The 22975-nt window shown below is 36.7% G+C and overlaps 1 protein-coding gene across 7 annotated transcripts in view; it reads right to left on the reverse strand.

Moving 5' to 3' along the window:
- STXBP5 (syntaxin binding protein 5) overlaps positions 1 to 22975 on the reverse strand; it is a 156207-nt gene that overhangs the window by 81728 nt on the left and 51504 nt on the right. For all 7 annotated transcript variants that reach the window (XM_070461467.1, XM_070461466.1, XM_070461464.1 and 4 more), the window contains exons 7-9: positions 20911 to 20994; positions 16962 to 17085; positions 5567 to 5645 (exon numbers count right to left, since the gene is read on the reverse strand). In XM_070461467.1, the coding sequence (XP_070317568.1) occupies positions 5567 to 5645; positions 16962 to 17085; positions 20911 to 20994 (287 nt within the window). The remainder of the gene's footprint in view (positions 1 to 5566; positions 5646 to 16961; positions 17086 to 20910; positions 20995 to 22975) is intronic.

Consider the following 22975-nt stretch of genomic DNA (forward strand, 5'->3'; position numbering starts at 1 on the left):
AAGTCTCTAGTCTTCACAACAATTCTGACATGCATGCTACCACTACTCCCATCTCACAGAGGAAGAACAAGCACAGGACGCCTCACTGGTGACTGCACACCAGTGGCGAGCCGAGGCCGGACTCGGACCCAGGAGGTCTGGCTCAAGAGCTCGCTCACTCACAGTCACTGGTCAAGCACCACGGGCTGCACGACTTCACACCTGACTCCCATTAGATTTTCAAAGAAAGAACTTCAACAGAATTGACTTACCATTTAATTTCTGAAATTTAATTAAGAACTGGTCGAGGGCAGTGGTTCAGACAGTAAAGAATCCATCTCAATGTGGGAGACCTAGCTTTGAGACCTAGGTTGGGAAGGTCCCTTGGAGGGGGGCATGGCAACTCACTCCAGTATTCCTGCTGGAGAATTCCCATGGACAGAGGAGCCTGGAAAGCTACAGTCCACGGGGTCACAGAGAGTTGGACACGACTGAGCGACTAAGCACAGCACATGTAAACAATAGCTGCATGTCTTTAATAAAAGTGCTATTAAAATGTTATATTAATTAAATTGTCACTGTTCTCTATGTAAGGGAAAAATCTTGTCTCTCCTGGAGTAACATATGCTTTACTAGAAAAATAAAAGGCACACAACATCTTGACTCATTTTTCTGTCAGAGTTTACCTTTGAAAGTAACAGCTAGCACTTATCATTGATAACAGCTAATTCTTCATGGCTGCACTTTTCTATACACTTGTCTATCTTCTGCCTTATGTTCAATAGTGCCGTGCCTGGACAATTAAAAGTGAGACAGGTATGTCCTGTGCTTTCATCAAGCTGAATATTTAACAGGAAATGCATGCGTTAAGTAAATAATTTCATCACTAATGACAGATATAAGTTTGAGAAAGGAAAAATACAGCATGCTTTGAGAGTAATTACTAGCAGACGTGATCCAGTCCTCATGGCCAAGACAGCCTGAAAAGCAGTGACAAGTATGCGGAGTTACAAAGGATGTGAGGGAATCTTTCAGCCTTGAATTATTTCCGGGTAAAGAGAAGATGACGTGGAAGATCCTGAGCAGGGGAGGACAGCCCTTCTAACAAAATCTGGTGATCTGCCAACATAAACTGACAGAACATATTCTGTGGGCACCTGCCCAAGACACCTGCCAGGAACAGGAAAGGCTGAGGGCTGCCCAGCTTGCTTAAAGGAGGTGAGCCTTCTCTCGGTGCAGCAGTTCTCAATGCTGGGTACAAACTGGAATTCTGGGAGCTATCACAAGGAAACGAGTCAGGGAGTCAGGAAAGAGCTCATTTAATTTATTGAAAATTTTATCCCAGGTGGAAAAAGACATTGGAAAGCTGGAGAGAACTGTTACCAGATGGCTACCCTATTGATTTATCTTGTATTAACAGCACCTACAATGCATACTGGTGGTACCTGTAATGCATGAGACCCGAGCTTGATCCCTGGGTTGGGAAGATTCCCTGGAGAAGGAAATGGCAACCACTCCAGTATTCTTGCCTGGGAAATCCCATGGACAGAGGAGGCTAAAAGGGTAAAGTCCATGGGGTTGCAAAGAGTTAGTCATGACTTAGCGACTAAACCACCACCGTGAATGCATATAAAAGGGTCAGACTGCTTTATGTTTCTGATCCTATGAAAGGAGAATTATCCCTGCCATCCTGAAGAAATCAGGAACTTAGAAATACTCCCAATATACAGGAATGAACGTGGGAACAGGTAGAACACACACAGAGAAAAATCTTCCCAGGATGTCTGCCTCTGTTGCCAAACCACAGCTGTTAACATGATTAGATAATTCAGAGGACAAGCAGCACTGTTAGTTTAAATGTTTAGACAATTCATTTTACGTTGTATTACAAGCACAGGGTTTTTTTTTTTTTTTTCTGGTTCCCCACCCCACTCTCCATCACTGTCATATTGTCTACTCACGTACTTTTGCCACAAGACAAATACAGCAAAAAAAAAAAAAAAAAAAAAAAGGCAACTGGTGGTAGGAGGTTTCCCCAAAAAATAAGGGCAACCCCTTAGAGCAAGTTTATGATGTACCGGGCACTATGTGAAATGTTTTGAATACATGATTATCTCACTCAATTCATTACAACAAACTTTTGACCCATTCTCACATCTGTGTGCTAACTGGAAACCAGCACAAAGAAGTCAAAGAGCTCAGCGCCAAAGGTCACACAGCGAGGGACGCCAGTCAGTTAACAGATGCTATTCCTCTGGGAGGTCACTCAACCTGAGCACGTCTGAGCACAGTGGTCTTCTGGGTCCCGGAGGAAGGCTAAAGAGGATCAAGGAGAAATAACACCAATCTCAAGATTCTTCATTCTACTCTGAGAAAATGCAAAGAGACAGAGGAAAACAATTGAATGGGAAAGACTAGAGATCGCTTCAAGAAAATCAGAGATACCAAAGGAACATTTCATGCAAAGATGGGCACAATGAAGGACAGAAATGGTATGGACCTAATAAAAGAAGAAGATATTAAGAAGAGGTGGCAAGAATACACAGCAGAACTATACAAAAAGGACCTTCATGACAGGGATAAGCACAATGGTGTGATCAGTCACTTAGAGCCAGACATCCTGGAATGTGAAGTCAAGTGGGCCTGAGGAAGCGTAACTATGAACGAAGCTAGTGGAGGTGATGGAATTCCAGTTGAGCTATTTCAAATTCTAAAAGATGATGCTGTGAAAGTGCTGTACTCAATATGCCAGCAAATTTGGAAAACTCAGCAGTGGGCACAGAACTGGAAAAGGTCAGTTTTCATTCCAATCCCAAAGAAAGACAATGTCAAAGAATGCTCAAACTACTGCACAATTGCACTCATCTCACACACTAGCAAAGTAACACAGAATTTTCTAAGCCAGGCTTCTACAGTACGTGAACCATGAACTTCCAGATGTTCAAGCTGGATTTAGAAAAGGCAGAAGAACCAGAGATCAAATTGCCAACATCCGTTGGATCATCCATCAGAAAAGCAAGAGAATTTCAGAAAAACATCTACTCTGCTTTATTGACTACACCAAAGCCTTTGACTGTGTGGATCACAACAAACTGTGGGACATTCTTCAAGAGATGGGAATACCAGACCGCCTGACCTGCCTCCTAGAAATCTGTATGCAGGTCAAGAAGCCAGTTAGAACCAGACATGGAAGAACAAACTTGTTTCAAATTGGGAAAGGAGTATGTCAAGGCTGTATATTATCACTCTGTTTATTTAACTTATATGCAGAGTACATCATGAGAAATGCCAGGTTGCATGAAGCACAAGCTGGAATCAAGATTGCCGGGAGAAATATCAATAACCTCAGATATGCAGATGACACCACCCTTATGGCAGAAAAGTGAAGAAGAACTAAAAAGCCTCTTGATGAAAGTGAAAGAGGAGAGTGAAAAAGCTGGCTTAAAACTCAATGTTCAGAAAACTAAGATCATGGCAACCAGTCCCATCACTTCATGGCAAATAGATGGGGAAACAATGGAAAGAGTGACCGATTTTACTTTTTTGGGCTCCAAAATCACAGCAGATGGTGATTGTAGCCATGAAATTAAAAGAGGCTTACTCCTTGGAAACAAAGTTATGACCAACCGAGACAGCGTATGAAAAAGCAGATACATTTTGTTGACAAAGGTCCATCTAGTCAAAGCTATGGTTTTTCCGGTAGTCATGTATGGATGTGAGAGTTGGACTATAAAGAAAGCTGAACGCTAAAGAATTGATGCTTTTGAACTGTGGTGTTGGAGGAGACTCTTGAGAGTCCCTTGGACTGTAAGGAGATCCATCCAGTCCATCCTAAAGGAAATCAGTCCTGAATATTCATTTGAAGGACTGATGTTGAAGCTGAAATTCCAATACTCTGGCCACCTGATGAGAAGAACTGAGTCATTTGAAGTCCTTGATCCTGGGAAAGATTGAAGGCGGGAGGAGAAGGGGACAACAGAGGATGAGACGGTTGGATGGCATGAACCACTCGATGGATGTGATTCTGAGTAAACTCCGGGAGTTGGTGATGGACAGGGGAGCCTCATGTGCTGCAGTCCATAGGGTCGCCAACAGTCAGACACGACTGAGTGACTGAACTGAACTCTCGAGGAAAAAGGTTGACTCGAATTAGACTGAGAAAAGAACAGATTAAAAAGAAAAGCCAGACAGTTATAATAACCAGTGGTTCTAAACTGGCATATGAAAAAAATGTCCCAGTGGTTCTAAATTTAAGTGTGAATTCTGCAGGTCTAGTGAGAACCAACTGCCGGGTTCTACCCCCAACAACTGCCGGGCTCCACCCACACAACACAGACTTTGTGATTCAGAGATCTGGGGTGAATTCTGAGAATGTACATTTCTAATGAGTTCTCATCCAAGACTGGAGAAGGCAATGGCAACTCACTCCAGTACTCTTGCCTGGAAAATCCCATGGATGGAGGAGCCTGGTGGGCTGCAGTCCATGGGGTCACAAAGAGTCGGACACAACTGAGCGACTTCATGTTCACTTTTCATTTTCACGCATTGAAGAAGGAAATGGCAACCCACTCCAGTGTTCTTGCCTGGAGAATCCCAGGGACGGGGGAGCCTGGTGGGCTGCCATCTATGGGGTCACACAGAGTCGGACACGACTGAAGCCACTTAGCATCCAAGACTGCTGCCCTCTGTTGCTCCAGGGGGTCACAGTTTGAGAACCACTGCACTATATACACTACCTAAATTCACTTTCTTACACAGTTCTAGTAATTTATAAAACCATACACTTTTCCTAGAAAACTTGAACATAAAGGGTCTCCTTTAGAGGTTAGAATCTTCAAAGAAATGCTTATTTGTTTTCATTATTATATTTTAAAATATAACATTTGGCAGGTTTGATCCCTGAGTTGGGAAGATCCCCTGGAGGAAGATCCCCTGGCAACCCACTCCAGTATCCTGCAAAATTCCATGGACAGAGGAGTCTGTAGGGCTACAGTCTATGGGGTCATAAAGAGTCAGCACGACTGAGCATGAACACACACAGATATACAAAAAACTATGTGTAAGATATGAAAATTGTAAAAACCATACAAATCTTATCCCTGAGTTACAGTGTCAATTAATCTATTCAAATACAACTGACAGTCTTCCTTTAATAGTAAGCTGTACTTACTATATGAAATTGTCAAATATTCTTAAAATAAGATTTAATTTGTGAATACACATAACTTACATAATTAACACACACTGCATTAACAGGTTAAATTTTAAGTTTTTTTTCTTCATTGCTTATTCCACAATTTTCACTGGTGAATAAACACTGTTATTGAAGACTAACAGAACATATGAAGTTTGACAAGAAAAGTAATTCAAGCTTTCCAAGATACATTGTAAAACTACTAAAGACAGAGAATACATGAAATATTTTATCCTGAAATTATCAATTTTAGTTATTTTGTTAAATAAAGCAAGAATAAAATTTGAAAACTCGCTGGACCATTCTAAAGCAGGCTTTTAAAAGTAATGACAGTCTTCAGTGCTATTTCAGTAATTGTATACAATGAATATTGTCAATGAAATAAAATCTTACCCAGATCTAGTCGTTTTGAATTCCACCTTGAGGATAGGTTTGCACGGTTCTGGCTTCTTCCCATCCTTTAACTGTTTTCCTAAAATATAGTTTCCTGCATTAAATTCTAAAATTCTAAGTTACTCTAAATTCTTATACATTGATAGTTTATAAAATGAAATATAATGAAATCCACCATGAAATATTTTAAAGTGATTTTGATTTTGAAAGAAGTATTTAATACAAAATAAGATATTTTAAATGATCAATTTAGTGTTTGAAATCCAGTGCTAAAAAGTAAATAAAATGAATAACTTGTCAACAACATTTGTGATAAAATTCTAGTAAGAGAAATTCAGTCTTTGCAATGTTTCAGAGATATGGAAAACAGGATTTCAATTTTCTAAATGAATTCAAGTTTTAATATAGCTTATTTGAGGAAAATAAGTCTAAATCATATTTTCACCCAAAGTGACAGGCTGCAAAATTAATCCCTCTGCTAATAAAGTCAATTATATTTACTCTCTTAAAGTAAAATCCATCCATTGTAATGTCCAAGAGACTGCTAAAATAAACCAATCTCTGTAAAATGTGTCAAACTCATACTGCTAAAGAATTTTGATTATTTTTTAAAAAGTTGATTTCTATTATCAAGTTTTACATGTTCACTGTATTAACAACTCAGAAAAAGTTAAAAGAAAATAAGATACACTAATTCCTGTTTCTTAAACAGTGTCACCATTATGTTATTAGTGAAGGTCCCAAACACACACTGCTAACCCAATACTTCTTATCCTCTTTCCCAGCTTTTTCCTCCCAGGAACTAGCTCATTCTAATGTATTTTTAATTTTCTTTTGTTTGCTGTTTGCCTCACCAACAAGAATGTGAACTCCATGAAAGCAAAGATTTTTAAGTGTGTATGTGTTTTTTGTTTATGTATCCATGGTGACATTGTTTGGCACAGAGTGGACACTCAATAATAATCTAATAAGTGAATAAAATGATTTTTCTTTAGGATTAATTCCAAGAAAAGAGATATTTAGATAGAACTGTATTCCAGAAAGGATGAAGAAAGTGTGTGAGTACTTTGTCCCACCTTTTCCGAACAATGCTATTATTTTTTTCTGATTTGCTAAGTGTATTGTTTAATCTCTGTGAAAATTCTTTGGCTTTCTAGTCATCTGTATTTCTTCTTTAAAAATAGCTTATACCTTTTACCCATGGTTATATGTTATCTTCTTCATATTTAAAAATAAATTTAACATTCAAAGTTCATTAATACTGTGTCCATATGTTGCAACCACTTTGCCTAGTGTCACTTGTGAATTCTAAGACATTTAAAAAAAATTGCATAGAAGTGTACATTTAAATAATCGAGTCTATCAGTCCTAATCATGCTTCCATTTAAGAAAACTTAAAATCCTAAAATGTCACTTCTTCCAAAACTAAGTTATATATTTAATGGAATTAGAATTCTAACAGCTGTACTTGAATTTTGACAAAATGACCTTAAAGTTCACACAACGGACTCAATGCCTATGAAATGCTAAAGAAACTGAAAAGGAGATGACTTCTGGAGTGACCAAGTGAGACCTCTGTGAACTCACTCACTTAGTAAAATTGAAATACTAGCAAAATAACTAAGGGTAATCACTTCAGAACTCTGACAACTAACTAAGTCACAAAATGAGCACACTGTCTACTCAATGGAAATGACCGAACCGTGTTAAGACCCAGGGTGGGGGGCGGGCCTGGGATGTTTTGATGAAGCGCTATTTCCATCCCCTATGCTCCTCAGCTTCATGGCCTGGTGCCATAAAAAGGCCACAGCATCATCCAAGAGATAGGACTGAAGTTTATTTGCAGTTCCATTAAAACCAGTTTTCCTAGAGCCCAATCAGTATATTATCCTCAGTTGCAGCTTCCTGAAAAACTCTAATCCCAAGATGTTGTGGCAATTTCATTTGACACAACAGACATCAGCTCAGGGAGACCAAAAGCCCCACCTCCAGGCATCACAGAAGCAACAGTAATATGCTGGCAATATGGTAGGTTCCTGCCTAAGGCTGTGGTTTTAGTTAAGGCAAATAAGAGGCTGGGCAGGAATTTTTAAAAAAATCCTTAAGAACTAGACACATTCCAGGCTGTACTTAAGGCAGTGTGCATGACCAGGAAAGACCTGGGAAAGGAAAAGGCCCCTGTCATTCATCTCTGGCCAACTCTGAGACCCTGAGGAAACTCAAAGTTAAAAAAAAAAAAAAAGTAAGAAAAGTAAAATGAACTGTACTACCACTGCAGAAAGTAAAATAAGCTATAATACCACTGTTGGCAAGAACAATGGAACAGAGATAAAATGGCTGGTAAAAATGCAAAGGGTACAGTTTTTTTGAAAAGCAGGCTGAGAGCATTTATGAAAAACAGAAATATATAAAACGAGTCCATTTTGAGGAGCAGTGATTCTATTCTTAAGCATTTATTCCATAGGAATAAAAGGACCAATTCCTATTGAATATGTACAAGAAAGGTAAAGGCAGCATAATTTGTAGTGATCAGAAATTGAAAATACAGCTTCCAAGTTTCAAATTTATCACTACAGCATAATTTGTAGTGATCCATCATTTAGGCATGGCTGAATAAATTATGAAGAATTGTGAGACAAACAACTGGTTGATACACAAGCATTAAAATAAAGGAATTAAGAGCTATGCCAGATGAAAGGAGGGATTTTCCTAAAGTACAGAGGATTAAGAAAAGCAAGATGCAAGAAAGAATAATGTAATTCTATTTTTATGTAAAACAACGACCAAAAATATCATATGCTCTTATATGTGCCTATAAATATGTATGATTTTAGAAATATATGTATTTTGGAAGAACATCTGCAAGATTTTTGACATAGCTTATCTGGTGAGGCAGGAACAGGGAAGAGGCTACTAATGTAGAGGAAGGTTTATGGAGAAGAGGCTGGTATTATGTGATCCTGTTTATCTATAATGATATATGTATGTATGTTTATGTGTATAAAAAACTATCATTTTTTGGTCACTACTTCTGTGGTTTCATGGTTAGGAAGTTCTTCCCACACAAATACCATTACAACTTTGAGAAGCATTTTCTTATAAGTGCTTTATAGTTTCATTTATTACATTAATTTTCTGAAGTATACTTTGGTAAAGGAAAGATTTTTTTCTCTAATAGTTTCAGCACTATTTGTGTAGTTCTATTTACCTACAACTGCCAGACAATAAAGACCAAGTATTTGAAGTGTATAATGTGATGAGCTGTGATATAGTTATGTGTCTGCCAGCACTGGTGTCCCAGGTGGCTCAGTGGTAAAGAAACCATCTGCAATGCAGGAGACGTGGGTTCAATCCCTGGGTCGGGAAGATGGAAGCATCCCAACCCACTCCAGCATTCTTACCTGGGAAATGGCATGGACAGAGAAACCTGGTAGGCTACAGTCCATGGGGATCACAAAAGAGTCAGGCACAACTTAGCAACTAAACAACAAAAACAACTGCCAGCATTCTCACTGAACCACCAGAGCTTTCTCCACTAATGTGAAATTCACCTTTATTACATTAAGTTTTCATAAATACACACCGGTCAACTGGTCTTAGAGCATATACTTCTCCTGCCTTAACATCCTAGGGAAACATCTCTTCCCCTCTTTATGCTGAAAATAATGTTGCAGTGGAACCTTGAGCCTCTTGCATCCTAATTTATTAGAACCAATAAGTGATGAGTGAGAGAGTTAAACAGAGGACATCAGATCAAGAAGCTGGAAAGGAATGCCAGGGGAGAAGACTGGATTTTTGAGGTGGGAGAGAGAATGAGGAAATAAAAAAGGTGTGGGAAAAAGGAGTCTTAAATCTGAAAACTAGTCCCTCATGCTGTACAAGAAACAAACTAAAAATTCCAACCTCTATTTCAATCTGTTCAGAGATACACGACCTTTCAGTGAGGAATTTAAAAGTCTGTTCTGAAGAAGACCACCATCAGACCTTCAGCCTTCCTCTACCACCCAAAGTTCTAGTAGGAGTGGCAGATAGATATAATTTGAGATTATAAGTAAAATTTTTACATTTAGTTAAAAGAATTACTTTGTATGCATTTTATTTTATGAAGCAAAACAATTATTCAGATAGCACTCAATTTAATCTATTTCAATATTCACCAGCAATCTTTCACTGGCTGGAACAATCTTGAAAAAGGGCAGGCGTTGGGTGGAATATTTAGTGAGCCTTCGTTAAGTCTAAGCTTATATATCTTGCATAAAACCTAGCCAGGTACAAAATTCTTAACTTTTGTCTTGCTCAATAGTCTTTTGTTATTGCTTTATTGTGTCCAATATTTATACTTACAATAAAATGTAAGGCCAGTCTGATTTTTAATTCTTCATATACTTTCTGTCACCCCCTGCATGGATGTTAACAGTAGTTTCATTATCTTTGTAAAGTAAAAATGCTGCAGTTTTTATAGTGATCTTCCTTCATTAGTCTCACTTGGAAATTACTGAGTCCTTTTGATTTGCATACTCTGATTTTTTTTTAACTCAGGTTTTTAAAATTATGTCACTGATTATTGCTCATGTTCTAGATTATTCATCTATAATCCTGGTGCTGGGAAAGATTGAAGGCAGGAGGAGAAGGGGACGACAGAGGATCAGATGGTTGGAGAGCATCACCCACTTGATGGACATGAGTTTGAGCAAGCTCCAGAAGTTGGTGATGGACAGGGAAGCCTGGCATGCTGCAGTCCATGGGATCACAAAGAGTTGGACACAACTGAGCAACTGAACTGATAATCCTAGACTAACCACTTTCTAAGTCAAATCAAGTAATAAGGCACTAGCTAAGATTTTACAAAGCTCATATAACTAAAGGACATTAGAGGATCACTGGATTTCACCATTAACTGTCATCTGACTTAACTACTAAGTCACCTCAGTAGAAAAACTTGTACTTACTCTTTCAACTACCTGTGAACTACTTTGATAAATCACTGAAAAGATCTGGTTAAATATAAAACTTAATAAATCATACAAATCTCCATGTAACATGTGATTTCTTCATGTCTCTTCCTAAGCCCTATTTCTCACATCCCCAGAACTACTCAGACACAATCAAAGTCCTGTTGATTCTAACTCCGGAATTTTATTCCTTTATATCCACTTTCTTCCATTTATAGTCATATTTGAAGTCGTCCTTATTTGTTGTTGACATCAGCACCCTAATTGGCTTCTCTTTTCTACTCCTGGCTCATCTGATGCACTACCAGCAAAGCAGTATTTCCAAATATAAATTTTATGTTGCTCACTGTGAAATCATTTCCTAGGTCTCCCTTCATGAAGTCCAAACTCTTCAGCATACTATGATGCATATTTTTGCCTCTGTATGCAGTTATTAGCTTCTGGCTACTTGCTCAAAGGAATTTTAAATACTGGTCATATTAAACTAGCGGTTTTCCAAAAATACCTTGCTTTTGATTATGTCTTTGTACCTTCTGACTAAAATAACCTTGTTCTGCCCTTATAACTCCCCACTGATCCTTTTAGGACCAAGTTCATCCAGCCTGAATTTGTGAAATCTTCCTATAGCCTTCACCTAAAACATACTCATTACTTCTGTTTCTACATCATACAATGCAAGCCATTATCAGCACTCATTGTATGTATTTTAGTTTATATATCATTTTCACTCACTGGACTATGAGTTCTCCAAGAGGAATATGTTTCTAGTATTTAATCTCCGGTACTGAGGAGGGGCTCAATAAATGTCTATTGAATGAATGAATGGATGAATGAGATGCATTAACAAATAAATGAGGATCGCTGTCAAAAAAACAAGTGCTTCCCTAGTTTCTAATTAGGGAAGTAGAATGCCACTTAGAATGTAGAACACATTTGTTGTTACACAGCAGCTATAGGCTCACTCAAGAGTGGGCTATGTAAATAGCCACCACTCACACATGGCTATTGACCCCTTGAAATGTAGCTACTCCATGTTAAGATGTGCTGTAATATACACTAGGTTTCAAAGAGTACAAAGGAAGAATACAAAACACTTCAATTCTGTATGCTGATTATATGCTGAAGTAGTGATATTTTGCATATTTGGGGTAAATAACATTTGTAACTAAAATTAATTTTACTTTTTTACTGTTATTAGTATGGTTACTAGTAAATTTAAGATTACACATGCAGATCTCATATTTCTACTGAACAATGATGCTCTAGAAAATAAGATGATTCAAATTGGAGAATCACATTGTTAATAATATTAGTCTGAAATGGGGAAGGTGTTCTTTCCTTGATGAGTGTGGAGAGAGCTGATTTATAGCTGGACGGATGACCAGCGGGATACCTGGTTTTTGGATCATGGCCAAGAGCAGTGGGATTTATGATGTGTTTCTTCAAGATCCAAAACTCTCCAAACTCCCCTCGGTGACTCTCGGTGTAGTAGTTTTGGATGGCTGGCAACTGGCCTAACCGGCCATACTGGCTTGTTCATTTAAAGGATCACTCTGAGAGTTTCTTGTGGAGTTCTTCAGAAGCCAGTTTGGGGGCTGGAGCTGGTGACTCAGCACAGTCCTTGTGAGCAAAAGTGCAGGGTGGGAGACTCACATGGGATATCTCTTAGAATGCTCACACACATTCTTTTTCTCTTGCTGCACAGTATCCTTTGCCTTTAAACAAAAGCCTTATTTGAGTATACTCTATGGAGTATGGCAAGTTCTTTCAAATATAAAAACTGGGGAAAAAACTTTTGTAATTAACTATTAATACATTAAAGAATTGCAGTATGGATTAATGATTCATTGAGTGTTTTAGGCTTCAAGCAAATCTTAAAAGTAGATTAATATAATTTTTAATATGTCACATCCTTAGAATATTATAAATTCACTTTTATTTATGTGAAGTATGAATTTATCTTTCCCTTTAGCAACCCTTAATAAAAGTTCTCTAATCCTGGTTCATTGATTTCCACATAATCAAAAAACTTATACCTTAAAAATCACCCATTCAGTCCTTCCATTTTACATATGATGAAACTAAGTCCCAGAAAACAGTAACTATTTCTACAAAGTATTTCGCAAACAGCAAAGCTAGAATTACATTCCAGATTTCTGATTACCGGGAAAGTGTTCTTTGATAATCATAAAAACTAGATTAAAGGGAAGTATCATTTTTTGTTTTAGTAAAAAAAACACCGGTTGATTAATTTCAGACACCCAAATAGAAACTTTCTGAAAAAATATGACTGTCAACCATCTTGATACACATAAAATTATCCAACATTATACAGACATTATATCAGAAAATTATCTTAAGTGAATTCAAATTATTCTCCTTTCCTGGCCATTTTATCATCATTGTCTAGATAACTGTCACGACCCTCAGAATAAGAATCCACTATCTAACAACTTTGGCAATGAATGATTCCATTTGAGAGTAAACTTAATATTGAACCTATAATTCAATTATAGTTCAAGCACCAGGCCATCATTTCTCAAAGTGCTATTTTGAGGAACACTAGAGTACTGTAAGATGTTCTGTGAATAAAAGATGCTAGAGTCAAGTAAATTTAGGAAAAGCCACATAAACTATATAAACTGACACAAATAATTAATATACAGTTGACCCTTGAACAACAGGAGTTTGAGCTGCGTGGGTTCACCTTAAGGGCAAAATTTTTTCAGTAGTAAATACTAGATGACTACATAGTCTGTGGTTGGTTGAATCCACGGATTTGTAGCCACAGATACTGGGGGCTGACTTGATGTTATGTGTAGATTTTCTAATATGGAGCAATGACTGCCCCTAACTTTCTGCTCTTTTCAAGAGTCAATTGTATATACATATGTATGCTTATACATATTTTCCCTCTTAGAAATTCATAGTGTACGTTAAACACTAAGATGTCTTTCAAGGAAGAAAACGTTCAAGTTTATTTCAGCATTTCTAGAACTTCTTTGATCATAACATGCTTTTTCACCAAATAACTCATTAACAAAGGAAACAGTATTATAAAATACATTTTGGGGAAAACTTATCTAAGCATCTTTTGTGCTATCCTACCAAGTAAATGAGATATCCAAATTTACATTTATTATAATCACATATGTATATAGCATGTCATAATTTTCAAGTACTTTTATTTAAATTGTGCTTACTTGATCCAAGGTATAGAATGGTACTTATCTCATGGCAGAACCAACATTTGTTGAGTGAATAAAAGTACAATCAGTTCCAATCAATTACCAAGGTAGTGCTTATAAATGTTTCTAAGAATAGGATACTTAATTATTACATTACATGGGTTTAGATATGAAAAAACTCCATGATTTACCGTAACATGTAGGAAAGGAAGAGCAACAGCCCACAACATGGATAGTAATGAAAAAAAAATCCCTAAGTTTTAATCCATCAAAGTAGATATTTAGTATACTAAAAACTACATACCACATATATGTATATGGTTGCCTTTTTTACTAAGATACTACAAACTCTGCAGAAATCTAATTATGCTACTTCTAAAAGCCTGCTCTCAAGAATTTACATTTTTAGTATTAAAAGAGAATCAAAATTAAAATAGGAAAATCACCACTTCACATCCATTACAGTAATAAGTAATCCATCCAAGAAACATCAACAGATGCTAGAACCAGGGAGTAGAAATTTTGATGAGGAACAGTATGTTTATAAAGTCTCAACTATTTCCTTCAAATCAAAATACTTATTGATTACAGCTAACAAATCAAAAAAATTATTAACTTCAAAAAGGAAAAAAATAATGCTATAATGGAGAGACCTAGTAGACAGAAGCTTAATCAAGGAATCAGGGTATGAGACACCACCATGACAAATCAAACACAAGCTCCACTTAAGAATGTTAAAAGGACTCAGCAATCCTTTTGAGATGGTCCGGCTGAAAATGCGCAACATGAATCTAACCATGCAAAAAGCATCAGACAAAACCAAATGGAAGCACATTCTATAAAATAACCGACCTGCAACATTCAAAACTTATCAGTTGGGAAAGTCAAGGCAAGGCTCAAGAAGAGTTCTAGTTTGAAAGAGACTGAGGAAACATGGTAGGTAGCTAAATCTAATCTGCACAGAGACCCTTTCGACAAAAGGCAAAACTTGGTGATACAGGAGAATGTCTCTGTAAGATGCTAATACTGAACTATTTCAGGGTGATTGAGCAATATGCTGACAACTTACTCTCAAGTGGTTAAAAAAACCTCTTTGAACTATACTTACAAAAAAAGATGAAAATTTAGATAAACTTAAAACTTTAAAACCAATATACATATTTCTACTATCTTCAATATTATTTATACTTCTTTCTGGATTTGAAATTAAAAGTTTCTAAACTAATCATCAACTTCTTTGGTTTTCTGAATTCCTAGATTCCAGTGGGGATAGGAGATTCTAAAATGTATGAAATACTCAGGAATACCACAAAGATTAGGGACTTAGGCACTAACAGAAGGAGGAACAAAAACATATCAGGGAAAACTGGAACCTATTATGAAAACGGCTATCTTCTGGAGGTACACATAAACAGAACTGCAGCAAATTTAAAATAAATGCATTTCCACTGGGAAGACCCAGAGGGATGGGATGGGGAGGGAGGTGGGAGGGGGGATCGGGATGGGGAACACATGTAAATCCATGGATGATTCATGTCAATGTATGGCAAAAACCACTACAATATTGTAAGTAATTAGCCTCCAACTAATAAAAATAAATGAAAAAATAAAATAAAAAAATAAAATAAAATAAGTGCATTTCCAGCAGAGTCTCTGACTGTGACCAAAACACAGTGGTAAACTATATTACAATATGTGGTTAAAAGAATTGTTATTTTTACCACAAAACAAGCAAGTCTAAAAACTCACACTGCTACAGATAAAGAATGTTTTTAATCTGACTGTTTATTTTTTACACTGCAACAACTCAGAATGTACCAATTTTTAAAGAATATGGGCAGTCATATTTTAAAGTGAACAATGAAACACTAACAATAACTATAAAAATACTCTTTCTGTATGCTACTAATGCAAACAACAGTTCCCTTCATTTTCCTAAATTTGCTGGTTAAGAATTTCTTAGACTAGAATCGTGAGAATGCAGATTAATAAAGGAATGCAAATTTCCAGGCCTCATCCAGAATTCAACGTCCTTCATAAACTATTCATAAAAAGTGAAACTCTTACTCAGTTGTATCCCACTCTGCAACTCCATGAACTGTCTCCTGCCAGGCTCCTCAGTCCATGGGAGTCTCCAGGCAAGAATACTGGAGTATCCATTCCCTTCTCCAGGGGATCTTCCAGACCCAGGGATCAATCAAACACGGGTCTCCCACATTGCAGGGCAGATTCTTTACCATCTGATCCACCAGGGAAGCCACTCTAATAAAACTTTCATGGAGGTTTTATATACATTAGTTGTAGACCAAGAGTTAACACTTCAGCTTGAGATCACTATCCCTAGAAATGGCAGCTTGCAGGATAAGCTCTCTTGGTTAACAACTGGTAACCTGACTTTCAAGACAGCTTCCACCACTCCCAGACTGAAAAGGGTGGCACACGATGTCTGTACTCCTTGTACAAGCAATACGGTTTACGACCAATCTCTGTTTTCCTTCTGCGCGTCTGAAATTTTGGTACATGCTAACTAAAGCAGAAGGGTGCATATAGATTGACATCAATACGAACCCTGGACATCCGGGTTCAGGTGAGCTGTCCTACTAGAGGGCATTTCATACATGTGGTAATAACTCATTGTAAGAGGAATCAAGCATGTCCTGTGTGGCTCCACTGGAAGAAGACTGCTGGAAGCTTGAGCCTGGCTTCCTCTAGACTCCATCCCTTGTGCCTTTTCCCTCTGCGTGATTTCACTTTGCATCCTTTTGCTGAGTCTTATGAGTATTCCCAGTGAATCAACCTTGGGGTCATTTGGGGGATTCTGAAGACAATACCTTAAGGTATAAAATTACCTTCTGTAGGGTGCCAAGTGTTCAATATATATTATATATAGATTAGCAATCTGCAGTTGATAACATTAAGATGACAAAAGTTCAAAATAAGTCCTACCTCACTTACAAAATTATCAACTTTCTGGACTATTGGAGAAAAATCACTCAGAAGATTTTGTAACTTTCATTTTCTGAAAGCTCAAATTTGCAATCTCAACTGCAAATATAGTTATTCAAGATTTCATTCACCCAGTTGCTACAAATTATTTCTATATGTGTAAATATAGAAATTTTACATTAAATTAAAATTTTAAATTCAAAATAGAACTCATCCTTGTCATCAAAAACAAACAAATCCAAATGCTAACTCAAAACAGTTTTCTGTCCATCACAATTTAGGTAGTGTTTAAAAGGGATCCATTCTTACCATGTGGAGTTATGGTCTGCACAGGCTTCGCAGGGGATCTCACATTCCATATAGTCAAGGTGCCATCTGAATGACTGCAAATAAATTGTTTTCCTTCATGATGCCAAGCAACAGAGTGGATAGCCTACAAAAGAGGGGAAAAGAATTCCACCTTTAAAAACAAAAACTTATTTAAATACCAAGTTATTCATAATTGGAATTGGAATTAATTTTTCATATTAACTTTTTTCTTATTTCCTAAGCTGAAGTCCATATGTTAACATTAAATTCCCATAACTTAATTGTCCTGCCAAAAAAATGAGATTTAATTTTGTTCTAACACTCTTTTAACTTTCAAAATTTTATTTACTCCTTAAGGGAGCATGATAATAACATAATAGTGATTATGTATTATTGACAAGTTCAAGAAAACAATGCATTCTTGTAGTTTCTTAGAATAAACAATAACTAAACATAAATTACCAAGTAACTATAATCAATAGCCTACTGGAAAAACTAGTTGCATTGACTGTTCAGAACAAATTTTATAAATTAACTAAAATTCTAGGAGACAAGAATGCAGATTTAGAATTAAGACTGATTGAAAATACCTCAAATTGAACTTCAAGACAGGTGACAAAAATCTATAAGGCATGCAAAGAAACCAGGAAATACGATGCAAAATGAGAAGAAAATGTAGTCAATAGAAACAGACTCAGAAATGATACTTATCAGAGAATTAGCAGACAAGGATATTAAAATAAATATTTTAAACAGATTCCACATGCTCTAAAAGGTAAGTGAAAACACGAAAATGTTGAGGAAAGACATACAGGCCTTCAAAAACACAAGTGGAATTTGTAGAGATGAAAAATGTCTAAGATGAAAAACTGTCTCTGGATGGGTTTGCCAACAGATTTGATACAGCAGAAAGAAAGCGTGATTAACTTGAAGACACACAGCAGCAGAAACTACTCAATGCGGAAGATGGGCAAAGAATAAGCAGAACATCTAGAACTGTGGTACAACTTCAAGAAGACTAATAGGTGTGTCATAGGAGTCTCAGAAGCGAGCCTATGGACGGAAAATATATTGGAAGAAATAATGACCCAAAGTCTCCCAAATCTGATGAAAACTTTCAACTCTATAAACTTCTAGAATACACAGATATCTTAGAAATTCAATGAACTCAAAGCAGAAGAAATGAAGAAAACTACATAAACGTACATCATATTTAATTGCTTAAAACTGGAACTTTAGTGATAAGAGATCCTTAAAAGCAACCAGACGGTGGGGACAAGGAGGGGATCACGTTAAAGGGAGAAAAGCAGAGATAAAGATGACAGCAGATAGCTCCTTAGAAACAATGCAAGAATGCAGCTGAATAATACCTTTACAGTTCTGAGAGAAAAAACTGTCAACCTAGGACTATATCCACCAAAAATATCTTCGCAAAAACAAGAGGTAAAATAAACACATTTACACACATAAAGGACTCAAAGAATACATCATTTGCAGATTTTCACTGTAAGACATGTTACAAGAAGTCCTTCAGGCAGAAGGTAAATGATACGAGATGGAAGTGCGGCTCTACTCAAAGGAACGGAGAATACCAGAATGACAGATATGTAGGTACGTATTAATTATAGTCTTATTTTTTATCAAATGTTTCCAGGAGAACAGTCTCATAAATCAGGACATTAAAGAAACCCTTTGTTTTTGGCTGCGCTGGCTCTTGGCTGCGGCGCAGGCTCTTCTCTGGTTGCGGCGCGCAGCCTCCTCACTGCAGTGGCTCCTCTCGTTGCAGAGCCCGAGATCCCAGGGTGTGCAGGCTTCAGCAGCTGCAGCTCCCAGGCTCCAGAGCACAAGCTCAGAAGTTGTGGGGCAAGGGCTTACTTGTTTCACTCACGTGTGAATCTCCCCAGATCAGGGACCAAACCCATGTCTCCTGCATTGGCAGGCAGATTCTTTACCACTGAGCCACGAGGGAAGCCCAATTATACTCTCTTAAGTACTTTTCACCTTTTCTTCTGGTATGTAGTTAAAAATATTACTTGGAAACAGCTTGGACTTTTTAAGGCTTGCTTAAGCTCTGTTAGGCTAGCTAAGCCAGTCTTTAACGCAGGGCTAGTCTGTCCCTACGACAAGGCCAATACCTTTTTGAGTATGCTTTGCGATGCCCTGTCCATTACAAGCATTCTCCGTTCTGTTGGGAATGTGACCTATTCTTAGTCCTGTGTGTGCTATGAGAATTGTTTTACCTACTCCTTTCCAATGGATCTATTCTAAACCTCACACTCATGCACTAATCATTATTCAGTTCAACTTAAGACTAAGGTAAAGGGCTCCTTGTGGATTTTTAAAACTCTCTCACAAGGCAGGTCCCTACATTCTGTTACCTTGTCTTATAAGTTATGGATATCTTTCCTCATTTCCCAACTCTGTTTCCTCATTGCAGGGAGACTGCTGGGTTTAACGTAGGTTCCCCCTTGCCCATGCCCATGGAATGAGACCTGGAAAATCTCTCCAGACCATAAGCTAATGCAGTTGAAAGGCTCACCTTTTCCCCCTAAGGAATCCCTGTTCTATACTATCTGTTAATTTCTATAAACTGTTCTTACATATATTTTCCCAGTGTGTTTGTTTAAACTGAGAGGGTAAATTCCCTGTGATTCAATAGTGGCTAAAGCCAAGATAACTATGTAAATTACAAAAGTAAAATAAAAAAAGTCAAATATGCTCTCATTTTGACACAACAAACAGTTCTACAGGCCAAAGCTTCCAGAGAAATGACAAGAACTCTTTATTAAAAATACTCTCTTAAAATAATTTTAAGATCTTGACTGGTAAGTGAGAGTATTTACCAACCAAAAGGCTTTAAAATTTAAAAAAAAAGGATACAGTTATGGAAACAAACAAAAATTTCTTTCGGTCAGGCTTATAAAGATAATATGCAGACATTTACAAAGTATTCATAGTTTTGCTACAGTTACTAAATGTAATCTGTTTGATTAATTGAAATCATCAATATGAACACATGACATTTCTTAAAAATAAACCAAAAAAACCCCTTACACATTTCCTAGATCTATTCTCTGAATTAGAAATTGTGAACACTCCTGGTACCCAAATTATGGTCACCAGACACCATTTCTCACCGAAAGAACCCAGTTTCAAGGAAAAAGATACTCTAAATTTGGGACAGAATCAAATTGCTTATCATTAAGATTACTAGAGAACAGCCCCTTTTACTGAAATAAAAAGAAATAAGCATTTATCCTGCCTTTCCTATCCAAATTGTACAACTACATAATCGAAAGAGCAGGTGAGAAGCTTCTCTTTACAGAAGTATCCCAGATATTCGATAGAGAAGGAATTATAAAATTAGAACTTCTCTACTGTGCAACAACTACGTGGTAATGGATTTAGGCCTTGAACATAACTGACTGCTAATATCACAGACACTAATGTTCAAGCTGGGAGAAGAAGATCAGCATCATCTAAGAAGTAGTCTTGCTAAAAACAAAAAAATGAACCTAAATTTGGTCATCTCAGTAAACCATCCAACTGATAGGAAATCTGAAGGCAATAAAAATCTTTTTTTTTTATTAACCACAATCTTTATTTGGATTCTAAAGCAAGGAAGCTATAAATATTTCCAGTACACTATCATTTGTATAAAATAAAAAGCTAGCACACATTTATTAATTTGTTTGTAAATGCAGAAAATACCTCTGGAAGAATACATGAGAAACTAACATTGGGATGAGGTAAGGGAATTGGATGGCCAAATGACAGGAGCCGGAGAGATCATTTTCGTATCTTTTGAGCTATGTGAATGCATTATATGATATATGTGCAAAAATTTGTGTGTTACAGTTAACTACAAAGATTGCCTAAAGTCATTAATTAAAGAAGTTCTTAGAGAAGCCATTCTGAACTGGAGAAATGACAAAAATAATGTTATTACCTCATCGTAGGTGTATCTATAGTCGGCTTTCTTTGACTTGAGGTCCCATAACACTACTGTTCCAGATTCAAAGCCAATCAAAAGCTGTAATAAAAGAAAATGCTACATTACCTAGGATTGACATTAATCATATGAAACATTTACTTGCTGACAATAAAGATAACTATTATTATTCATAAGCTTTGGGTACAAAATTATAGTATCATTAAACATCTGCATTGCTAATTGCTAATTACATGGATGACATATGGGAATACTGCATTGCATATTTATATGCCTTTGATCATTAGGATTTCAACATACATCATATAATCGATTATTGAAAATGAAAACAGTACCATTTTGAAGTCCAGAGTGTACATTTCCATTCATTAACATACTAATAAAAATGAAAATTTCATGTGCTTTAAAGTTTACAAACTTCTCTAATTTAACACACCATCAGGTAGTATCATTTATTCATCTACTGATTAGTTCCAAATTATATCTAGCCTAGATATAATTGTGAGATTATAGACCTCTCTTGTGAGATTAAGACTTATAATTCCAATGGTCACATGTTCATATATTTATTCCACAAGAACTTCAAAGCAAATATATTCACAAGTGAATTCATTACTTTCTTCCCTACTGTCTTTTTCTTCTGTTTCCTGTTACAGAGGTTTTCTCAGTATTTTTAAAAATATTCTTTAAGAGGCTCAAGTAAAAACTTTGGCATCAACCTCAATCCTATTGTCTCTCCCACCAGGTAAAATCATCAAGTAATTTAAAAATTACACTCATACAATTTACTTTTTTCCACTTCCAATACATCTCTCCTGGTTCAATACACAAAGATCTCTTTTCTAGTTTCTGGTCTCTCTGACTCGCTAGAGAGTCCTTATTTACTTCCTTAAATAAGTTCCTTATTTACTTCATTCCATATTGTAGCTAGAGTGATAGTTCTAAAATACAAGTCTGACCATGTAATGTATGCTTTTATTTAAAACTTTTTAATGCCTTATGCTTATTTTTAGGATCAAGTCCAAAGTTTACAATCTGACCTACAAGATATATCATGGTCTGACCTCTGCTTAACCCCTCAGCTTCATGCTGTTCCACATTCCTATTACCCAATGCATTCCAGTATATCTTTCAGGTCATGTTCTCTTACCTCTACATGCTGTCTTTACCTTTACATACAGCCTCTGCACATGCTGGCATCCTAACTGGACCACTTCATCTGAAGTCATCTTTTTTGCCTGACTAATCCTACTAATCCTTCAGGTCATTTTAGCTATCACTTCCTCCTGGAAGCCTTCCTTGACCTACCAAATGTAAGTCAGCGCCCTTCTTATTTGCTCCAACAGCAACCTGTACATTTTTTAGCCTGAAAGGTCACTCTACAATTTAATAATGTCCTTTTCTTTATCTGAATTCTCTTGCAACCTCTAACATTGGTTTATTTAACAAGAATTGGTTTCATCTTGTTTACTACTATACTTCTAACATAAGACAGACCGTCTGATATGACATAGGTATTTAATCCATTTTTTGTGAATAAATAAGTTCCAAGATGAAATCCATGTTCTTGCCTCACAAACTGCCTACTGTCTACACTTGCATTTTAGGAATCTTAGTGTTTTGTCTGCCTGTAACCTCCTCCCTTTTTACCCACTTTTGGTGTTGCTTCCCTGGGTAAGCCTACCCAGTTCCTCTGGACAAAGATGCTCCTTCTCCTATATTAATACATGCATTTTCATCTCTAGTCTCTACAGACATCTCTAGTATCTAATATACTGTCTAACACACAGTAGATGTTCAATAAATATTTGCTTAATAAGTACATGAATAATCAGCAACTAGCCAATAATCATTCATGTAATCTGGAGACATGAACGAATTTGGAGGCAGGCCCAGTAATTTTCACTAAATAGTAACTTAGTGTACTTCAGTATATAAGGGGCACTCAGAAGATCCAGTCACCGAAACTAACAAAACAGATTTACATCTTGGTAGGAGTATAGCTAATTTTCCTAACATAAACTTTCCTTTCCTTGACCATCTGTAATACATACTCCTGGGA

This window comes from Odocoileus virginianus, chromosome 34 (assembly GCF_023699985.2).
Source record: "Odocoileus virginianus isolate 20LAN1187 ecotype Illinois chromosome 34, Ovbor_1.2, whole genome shotgun sequence".
NCBI lineage: Eukaryota > Metazoa > Chordata > Mammalia > Artiodactyla > Cervidae > Odocoileus > Odocoileus virginianus.